This window comes from Pelophylax lessonae (assembly GCF_965119305.1).
Source record: "Pelophylax lessonae genome assembly, chromosome: 2".
Taxonomy (NCBI): domain Eukaryota; kingdom Metazoa; phylum Chordata; class Amphibia; order Anura; family Ranidae; genus Pelophylax; species Pelophylax lessonae.
In genome coordinates this window covers 136,760,911-136,771,579 of record NC_138769.1, presented here as the reverse complement: position 1 = coordinate 136,771,579, position 10,669 = coordinate 136,760,911, and the positions used below count along the sequence as shown (strand labels likewise).

General features: G+C 41.6%; 1 protein-coding gene across 1 annotated transcript in view; it reads right to left on the bottom strand.

The window, feature by feature from the left end:
* Positions 1 to 465: 465 nt before the first annotated feature.
* Positions 466 to 10,669, bottom strand: part of KIAA0753 — a 100,306-nt gene continuing 90,102 nt past the window's right edge. Inside the window, exons 15-16 of the mRNA XM_082245419.1 lie at positions 9,342 to 9,551; positions 466 to 827 (exon numbers count right to left, since the gene is read on the bottom strand). Of these exons, the coding sequence (XP_082101545.1) occupies positions 698 to 827; positions 9,342 to 9,551 (340 nt within the window). The 3' untranslated portion in view covers positions 466 to 697. The remainder of the gene's footprint in view (positions 828 to 9,341; positions 9,552 to 10,669) is intronic.

Here is a 10,669-nt window from a genome sequence, read left to right as displayed (position 1 = left end):
TGCGCTCTGAAGGAACGGCCGCTCGTGCCGTTCCTTTAGAGCCCCGTGCCGTGGCTGTCGGCTCTCGCGCGCGTGCGCGTGAGTGATGTCACCGTGGCTCCGGCCAATCAGATGGCCGGATGCCGCGATCCCGGAAGACGGGCGACTGGACATGTTGCCCGTCATAGAGGTGAGTGAGCGGCACGGCAGGGGCTCGTTCTAAGGTAAGTATTGCATAATGAGCTAGTATGCGATGCATACTAGCTCATTATGTCTTTCTCTTGCAGGGTGACAAAAAAAAAAGGGGGGGGGGGGTTTACAACCTCTTTAATAGTTACCTGTCCAGCAGTGAATCCTACCTTCACTCTGTTAAAGAGCTACAGTTCCCCTCTATTTGTTACTGAGGCACACACACTGGACTGTGATGTCAAGGAGAATTGGACTTCTTCATTTAGACATAAAATATGAACGTTGTGGAAGTTTGGCTCACTCATAAAAGACTTGCCCAGGCACTACATGGTGCCTGCACTTAGGTGCTAATAGAATGATTCCCTTACCTCCAAACTGTTCTTTACCCCAAAGCTGGTCCATAAGCTATTACAAGCTGCTAAAGGGAACAAGAGAGAAACCCTTTCCTTCTTTCTTTTGCTTTACAGAGGGATAGTATTGTATACACACACTGTAGTGAACTACATCATTAAGGCAACAAAGTAACCAGTTAAATTAGGTGGTTTTCTGCTGGTTCCATAAACTCTGACGTGAAGACAGCTTCAGCATACTCATCACAAAGTTCATGCAGCTCTGCTGCTATCTCACCTAAGGCGTCATTCATGAGCTCTTCTGCCAAGCTGTAAAATATTGAATAAAGGGAAATACAGAAGAGTGTCATAATTCCATCCATGTTATTAGTGAAGATAAAGTAAGCTAGATGGCGAAATAAAGTACATTTTACACATTAATATTTACACAGTTCAAGTAAAAAACTTTCACACTGCAGAAGCTTTAATGCACTGTAAACTGCATCTAAAGCACAAGGGGACAGTTCTCTTTATTGGCACAGTGCATTTTAGCTTTTTTTAATCCTTGTTAACATATAAAGCAGTTGCCAATAAGCATATTTTCCACCAAATAACTATGCACCACAGTGCCTTGTAAAAGCATTCACATGCCTTGAAATTTTAAACATTTTGTCATGTTACAACCAAAAACCTAAATGTATTTTATTGGGATTTTATGTGATTGACCAAGTGGCACATAAAATTGTGAATTAGCAGGAAAATAATAAATGGTTTTCAAAATGTTTTACAAATAAATATCTGTAAAGTGTGGCATGCATTTGTATTCAGCCCCTTTACTCGGATACCCCTAAATAAAATCTAGTGGAACCAATTGCCTACAGAAGTCACCTAATTAGTAAATAGAGTCCACCTGTGTGTAATTTAATCTCAGTATAAATTGTTCTGTGAAGCCCTCAGAGGTTTTGTTAGAGAATCTTAGTGAACAAACAACATTGTAAAGGCCAAGGAACATACCAGACAGGTCAGGGCTAAAGTTGTGGAGAGGTTTAATACAGGGTTAGGTTATAATAAAATATCCCAAGCTTTTAACATCTCATGGAATACTGTTCAATCCATCATCCATATATGGAAAGAGTATGGCACAACTGCAAACCTACCAAGACATGGCCGTCCACATAAAAACGGACAGGCTGGGCAAGAAGAGCATTATTCAGAGAAACAGCAAAGAGGTAACTCTGGAGAAGCTGCAGAGATCCACAGCTCATAAAGGAGAATCTGCCCACAGGACAACTATTAGTCGTGCACTCCACAAATCTGGCCTTTATGGAAGAGTAGAAGAAAGCCATTGTGTAAAGAAAGCCATTGTTGAAAGAAAGCAATAAGAAGTCCCATTTGTGGTTTGCGAGAAGTCATGTGGGGGACAAAGCAAACATGTGGAAGAAGGTGCTCTGGTGAGGAGAGCAAAATTTAACTTTTTGGCCTAAAAGCAAACACGCTATATGTGGCAGAAAACGAACACTGCCCATCGCCCTGAACATACCATCCCCACTGTGAAACATGGTGGTAGCAGCACCATACTGTAGGGATGCTTTTCTTTAGCAAGGACTGGGAAGCTGATCAGAGTTGATGGGAAGATGGATGAAATAAAAAACAGGGCAAACTTAGAAGAAAACCTGTTAGAGTCCGCAAAAGACTTGAGACTGGGGCGGAGGTTCACCTTCCAGCAGAACAACTATCCTAAACATTCAGCCAGAGCTACAAAAGAATGGTTTAGATCAAAGCATATTCATGTGTTAGAATGGCCCAAAGTCCAGACCTAAATTCAATTGAGAATATGGGGCAAAACTTGAAAACTGCTGTTCACGGGTGCTCTCCATCCAATCTGACAGAGCATGAGCTATTTTACAAAGAAGAATGGGCAAAAATGTCACTCTCTAGATGTACAAAGCTGGTAGAGACATACCCAAAAAGACTTGCAGCTGTAATTGCAGCAAAAGGTGGTTCTACAAAGTATTGACTCAGGGGAGCTGAATACAAATGCATGCCACACTTTTCAGATATTTGCAAATGTTTTTGAAAACCATGTATCATTTTCCTTCCACTTCACAATTACAGGGAGTGCAGAATTATTAGGCAAATGAGTATTTTTGAGGATTAATTTTATTATTGAACAACAATCATGTTCTCAATGAACCCAAAAAACTCATTAATATCAAAGCTGACTATTTTTGGAAGTAGTTTTTAGTTTGTTTTTAGTTTTAGCTATTTTAGGGGGATATCTGTGTGTGCAGGTGACTATTACTGTGCATAATTATTAGCCAACTTAACAAAAATCAAAGATACAGTATACCCATTTCAATTATTTATTTTTACCAGTGAAACCAATAGAACATCTCAACATTCACAAATATACATTTCTGACATTCAAAAACAAAACAAAAACAAATCAGTGACCAATATAGCCACCTTTCTTTGCAAGGACACTCAAAAGCATGCCATCCATGGATTCTGTCAGTGTTTTGATCTGTTCACCATCAACATTGCGTGCAGCAGCAACCACAGCCTCCCAGACACTGTTCAGAGAGGTGTACTGTTTTCCCTCCTTGTAAATCTCACATTTGATGATGGACCACAGGTTCTCAATGGGGTTCAGATCAGGTGAACAAGGAGGCCATGTCATAAGCTTTTCTTCTTTTATACCCTTTCTTGCCAGCCACGCTGTGGAGTACTTGGACGCGTGTGATGGAGCATTGTCCTGCATGAAAATCATGTTTTTCTTGAAGGATGCAGACTTCTTCCTGTACCACTGCTTGAAGAAGGTGTCTTCCAGAAACTGGCAGTAGGACTGGGAGTTGAGCTGGACTCCATCCTCAACCCGAAAAGACCCCACAAGCTCATCTTTGATGATACCAGCCCAAACCAGTACTCCACCTCCACCTTGCTGGCGTCTGAGTCGGACTGGAGCTCTCTGCCCTTTACCAATCCAGCCACGGGCCCATCCATCTGGCCCATCAAGACTCACTCTCATTTCATCAGTCCATAAAACCTTTGAAAAATCAGTCTTGAGATATTTCTTGGCCCAGTCTTGACGTTTCAGCTTGTGTGTCTTGTTCAGTGGTGGTCGTCTTTCAGCCTTTCTTACCTTGGCCATGTCTCTGAGTATTGCACACCTTGTGCTTTTGGGCACTCCAGTGATGTTGCAGCTCTGAAATATGGCCAAACTGGTGGCAAGTGGCATCTTGGCAGCTGCACGCTTGACTTTTCTCAGTTCATGGGCTGTTATTTTGCGCCTTTTCCACACGCTTCTTGCGACCCTGTTGACTATTTTGAATGAAATGCTTGATTGTTCGATGATCACGCTTCAGAAGCTTTGCAATTTTAAGAGTGCTGCATCCCTCTGCAAGATATCTCACTATTTTTGACTTTTCTGAGCCTGTCAAGTCCTTCTTTTGACCCATTTTGCCAAAGGAAAGGAAATTATTTGCCTAATAATTATGCACACCTGATATAGGGTGTTGATGTCATTAGACCACACCCCTTCTCATTACAGAGATGCACATCACCTAATATGCTTAATTGGTAGTAGGCTTTCGAGCCTATACAGCTTGGAGTAAGACAACATGCATAAAGAGGATGATGTGGTCAAAATACTCATTTGCCTAATAATTCTGCACTCCCTGTATGTGCCACTTTGTGTTGGTCTATGACATAAAACCCCAATAAAGTACATTTACTCTTTTGGTTATAACATGAAAAAATGTGGAAAATTTCAAGGAGTATGAATACTTTTTCAAGGCACTGTATATACGTATACTGTATATAAAAGAAAAAGAAAAAAACAATGCAGCACATAAAAATCCAAATTTAAAAAATTTAAATTAAAAATAGATGGAGCACAGAGCTGCAAAGGGGTCATAAAGTGAACCTTTCATGGGAAAAGTATATAAGCTGCTATTGATGGCCTCTTAGTAAAAATGCTAGTTACCTGGTTCCAATACTTCAGAGACATCTTCCTCAACAAGGGTTCCATGAAACCATTGGGTTCCTCTGGAGCAGGGGTATTAAATTAAAATAAAGTAAAGTAGAATTATAGGCAAAACTTTTTTTTCCCCATTTTGGATAGAGTAAGAGAAGGTTATAACCCGTCACTTTTTTTTCGTCATCTGTGGCCTATGGCAGAGATTTCCCTTCATTTCCTTTCGCATAGCCAAAATAGGAAGTGTGAAGAAATCCCTGAAATACACCAGAACTAGTATCCCCAATGGAAGATTTCCCCTCTATTACTTTTCTGGGGACAATATTCTTAAGTGAATCTCCTTAAGGGGGGCACAGACAACAATAAAAACTGAGAAGCAGACTACTCTTTCTCCAATATATCCAAAACTAAAAAAATAAATTTTGCTTTTAGTCATACTTTAAAATTCACGGAGGTCTGATTGGTAACATTTTCTTCAAGCAGGTCTGAATCACATTTTTGCCCAATGTTTCAGAACCTTCAAATTACAGATACTCCTCATTTAACGGCCAGGTTCCGTTCCATTGACCAGGTCGTTAAACGAATTGGTCGTTAAAAGAGGAGCCACAAGTAATCAATATTTTAAGCATTCTTAACTACTGTACTGTAATCTGGGAAAAAAAAGGTCTGAACACAAAACTCCAACTTAAAGTTGTTTTTTTTCTTTTCCCCAAACAGAGAATTTATTGGAAACAAAAAACCAACATGTTAAAAATAGAGATACAAACTTAAACATGAACAGTCATTATGGTGCTGGCATGGAGGAGAATGGAGGAGAATAAGATGCAAAATGCAGAGGGAGAGAACAATGCAATCTATACATTCCAATAAAGTACAATACATAATTTTAGCAGCATATTGACAATCATTGGCCACATGTGTCGGAGTTTTGGAGCCATTGGTCCCAGATATTATTGTATTTGGCAAGACATCCCCGGTTCTTATACATTATTTTGTGGTATGGCAGTATAGAGTTAACTTCTTTTAACCATAATTGGAAGTCAGGGGGCTTCTCCCGCATCCACTGTCTAGCCACTAGTTTCCTAGCCACAAAAAGTGTGTTTTGCTGGAAGGTCTTCGTAAATTTATCCATGTCTTCCTATATACCCAGTAAGCATTGCTTGGGGTCTAGCTGAAGAGGAGATCCCATTGTGTCATGCAGGAAGGCCACAATTTGTTGCCAATAAACCTGGATCCGGGGGCAGTGCCAGAGTAAGTGATAAAATGTACCTGGGGACAAGTGACACATAGGGCAGTCCTGAGAGAGGTTCGGTCTGTAGCGCGCCAGCCTAACAGGGGTGAGGTAGGTACAGTGGACTATGAATAGTTGGGTAAGCCTGTTAGACAATGTAGGAGACACCTTCTGGCACGTCTCCAGGGCCTCACTCCAGTCCTTATCCTCAATGTCGCCCACCTCCGGTTCCCACCCAGCTTTAACAGGATACGCTATGGTAGTGGAGGAGGGCGAATGCAATTCTGAGTATAGTATAGATATCAGGTGGCGGGGTTCAGTGCTCTTTACTATCTCCAGGACAGGTAGGGACTCCAACGGGGACATGCCCGCCGGAAATTGAGCCTGAAAGGCATGCCTAAGCTGATAGTATCGGAATAACATATAAGGTGGAAATGAGTGTGACGTGCGTAGGTCATCAAAAGAGCAAAGGGCTGATCAATGTAGAATGTGTGAAAGGTAATATACCCCCCTACCACTCCACATCTCAGAGTCTGGTATTGAACGAAATTCTGAGAGAGTCCCATTATGCCAAAGAGGGGTAAGGGTGTGCAGCGGGGGGTAACCCATTTTAGCCATCACCACTGCCCAACTTAAAAGTTGTTTTATTTGCATAAGTATAAAACAAAAATATAAACAAAAATCCTGTACATTACTGTATTGTACAGGATATAATGATGTACAGTGCCCAAAAAAGTAAACGTATACTGTACAGTAGACATTTAGAGTACCATTTTTGTCATCAAATCCTTCAAAGGGTGATAGTGCTTCAGGGTCATCATTGAAATTACCAGCAGGGTTGACAGTGTCATCATTGGAGTTCCCATCAGTGTCACCATTTGAATTAGGATTGACAGTGTCATCATTGGAGTTACCAGCAGAGTCATCAGTGTCATCATTGAAATTACCAGCAGGGTCGACAGTGCCATCATTGGAGTTACCAGCAGGGTCATCAGGAGTTGTAGATGAGGGAGAAGACAAGGAAATTATAGAACTGGTAGGGGTAGCTTGCAAGAAGAACTCTGTTGTGTTTTTAGGCAGATACACTACCTTTACATCTGGATGTAGGTCATACAGATGCTGGGGGTGGCCTGGGGCATTATCAAGCAGGAGGATATTTTTAAAGGGAACACCCTTTTGCACACAATAATGCTTGACTGAGGGTATGAAACAATTTATGAACCAGTCATCAAATAAAGCTTGTGTCATCCATGCTTTGTTATTTGCACGATAATAAACAGGCAGGTTGTGCTTACTAACCTGCTTCAATGCACTTGGGTTCTGTGAACGATAAATAAGGAGAGGCTTTAACTTGAACCCAGCAACATTTCCTCCCAACAACAACATGACCCTGTCTTTAAAGCCTTAAAACCAGGCATTGTTTGATCTTCTTTGTGTATGTAGGACCTTTTGGGCATTTTTTTCCAGAAAAGTCCAGTTTCATCCACGTTAAATATCTGCTCGGGATAGTAGCCACCTTTTTCTATGATTTTATCAAATTCAATCACAAATTTTTCAGCTGCTTCCACATCTGCACTTGAAGCCTCACCACTGATACTCTGATTGTGGAGGTTGAATCTCCCATGAAACCTTTGAAACTATCCATGACTTGCTGTAAATGTTTCAGTCGATTCTTCTCCTTTCTGCACTTTCAAACTGTCAAAAATACTATATGCTTTGGTTTGAATGAATAAAAGACTCATTGGCATTCGTTTTTCTATTTGGTCATCAGTCCGTTCCGCCAGCAATTTCTCCATTTCATGAATGAGGCCTTTCCACTGCCTAGATATTCTGGCTTGATATCCTGTCGATGTTTTTACTGCCTCTTTCACTCTATCCTTATCCGTTAGAATTGTTGAAATGGTAGAATGTGCAAGTTACAATTCACTTGCTATTTCTTTAACTTTCTTTCCAGCCTCATAGTCCTTAATGATCTTCATTTTCATACCAAGATCCATAGATTGTCTTTTTTTCAGAGCACTTTCTGCAGGTGCACGCACACTTTTTATCTTTTCTGACATGATGTGGGCAATATCTGTACAGTACAAGCACACATTTCTGTACATAAAGCCATAAAACAGTATAAAGAACGCCGGAAGTGGCATTGAGGAGAACCGAGTACAGTACAGTACCTGTAAAACAGCAGGCCGGGAGTAAGAACAAGGCTGATGCAGAGTGATGATATGACGCCCTGCACGGGTCGGGAGAGGCGGTCGTAAGTCCAAGCGGTCGTAAAACAGGTGTCATTAAACGAGGAGTATCTGTACAGCCTTCTCCTCCTATATCACAATCCTGTTCCTAGGGCTGATTTACACCAGACCACTGTGCGGGAAGGGCGTGTTCTGTGTGCGTTTCCCACATCACGGTCAAAAAGCACTGCCTGTGCAATCTGCCGTGTTAATGACACCCCAAATGCAGATTATTTATCTGCACCGGACTGCATGGTACCACAGTACCATGTGATTCGGTGTGGTGAATTTTTGAAAAGTAGTGTATGCACTTTAAAATAAATGGGCTGAAAATCGCATTGCACTGAATGACACAGAAACTTGCTCTGTGGTCCTGTGCAACCCAGGTGCGAATCAGCCCTCCCTGTCCTCAGTCTCCACTTCAAGATCCCTAACTTTACATCACAGTCCCACCATTACAGTAGTGCCTTCCCTTGACTCCCCCCTGCCCCACAGTAATGTACTCTTCAGCCCCCCCCCCCCCCCCACACATACACACTTTACTGTCTTCTTGCTTCACCCCCCCAAGTAGTGACCCCATCTCAGGGTCTGTTCTCTGCTCCTTCATCTCACCCCCACCCAGTAGTATCCTCTGCTACATCATAGCAGTGTCCCTCCCCGCAGCAGAATTATCTAAACCCCCCCCCCTCCAATTACTTCCCTTCCCACAGCAGTATCCTCTGCCCCCTTTACTCTCCTACCTTATACACAACAGAGCGGAAGACAGGACAGTTCAAGATGGAAGGCGGGAACCCGGAGCTAACTTTGCCTATTAACAAGCTGGTTGCTAGGACTGCTCTGCATCCTAGAAACCAATCAACAGCTTGTTAATATAACAAGTTAACTCTGGTAGCTCTGGATCCATCCAGAACGTTCCTGCCTCCCACTCTCCGGTGAGAAATAGAGCAGCAGCAGAGGGTGGGGGAAGAACCAGCTCCTAAATGGCAGCCCACGGCGGCCCGGATGGGACAGTGACTTGGTCCGGATCCGGACAGCGGTCCACCATTTAGTAATGCCTGCCCTAGAGGCCTTAGGGTTCCATTAGCGTGAAAAGTGTCAGCATGACCTCCTTAATCTTTCTGTAGAGTGACATTATCCCACTGACTATGAATATAAGGCACATTCTCCCTACTGAACACAGGTTTTAAAGGCACACTACAAATTGCACTGTCTGCGTTTTAATTACTCCTATTTCTACAACGTACGTATAGCTTTAATGTAAGACAATTTGTAAACATAATTATTAGGAGGTGTTTCCTAGGATGACATAACAGAATGTCAGAGAACGATTCAAAAGCTACATTTTCAGAAAAATAACTTTTTGCATTCCTGCCAATGACTTACAGTAACTTACTACACTAATCACTTACCTCTCAGCAATGTGCCATGGGTTGAATGTACCCGCTTCCTCATGAGATGTCAGCCGAAGGTGTCTGTCAAATCTCTCTCTATAATTGTGAATACTTTGTAGCATTTGATGAGGAATAGAGATCCGAAGTCCTTTATCTTGTGATGGTGGATGCTGAAATAAATAACGTGGAGGGGATCGAGATAGCTCTTCTTTCTTTATCTGGAGTGAACTACAAATAGAGAAAACACAATTAACATTTCTTGTGTATTGAATAGGAGACAATATTTACAGTTCATTAAAGGAGTTGTCCACTTGTACAAAAAAAAGTGAAACCCCAGATTTAGATGCACAACATACAAGAGCACCAACTAAGCTACTATCTTCAACATACTTATGGGAGAAAAGGGAATGAAATAAGTCCACACATTCTGAAAGAACTTCTTTTATAGTCAAAAGTGAGGCACTGATTCTCCGTTTAGGAAGAAATATAGCAATTTTGATATTATTTTGGTCAATTCAAACCAAATTTATGTAAAATAACTTTGATCTAAAGAAAAAAAAAAAAACAACACCACAACGCTCTTGAATGTGCTCAAAAGGACATGTAATACAAAATGTACTACACTGATGACATACTACATTGAGGACTACATTCGTTTCAACAAACATGTGCTGCAGCATAATGCTATAAATGCATGTGCACTTACAGTTTTCTCTTAGTCCTCCTGCATAGTCACACAAATATTTGTTTATCCTGCCACTGAAGTGCTCCTAATGTGCCACTTCCTGTGATGTGACAATGCTTCACTACTCCTGAATTCAGAATAGAGTTGCCACTTTCGCGTAGGCTATATCTGCTTGCAGTACAGCAGGGGAAAAAAATGTTTCAGGGTGGCGCACTGCCACTGATGATCCACAAGCCTATAGCTCGTCAGTCAGCACCTGGCCACCGCTTGTTGGATTGACAGCACTGCCTTTGTTACTGAAACTCTCCAACTGTGAGCTGCAGTGTCTGGGAGGGGAAGAGTGTGAGACACAAATGGAGGATTTTTTCTTGATCAGGCTTGTGCAGCACACTAACTGAATTTGGGACATGTTGTGACTGTTATACAGGAGACCTTATAGTTGTAGTTTTCATTATATTTATTCCATTTTCAAAAACTTCACATGCCTCTATTTTATACTTTCTTACAAGTGTACATGTAGAACCAAGCTGTTCAATAAAAGTGATGTTGACAGGGGTTGGGACAAACTAAGCTTACATTTAAACCTTGTGAACACAGCTGACCAGTCTAAATAGTTTAAGGACAATTTGATACACAAGTAAATGTGCGGGAGAATATAACG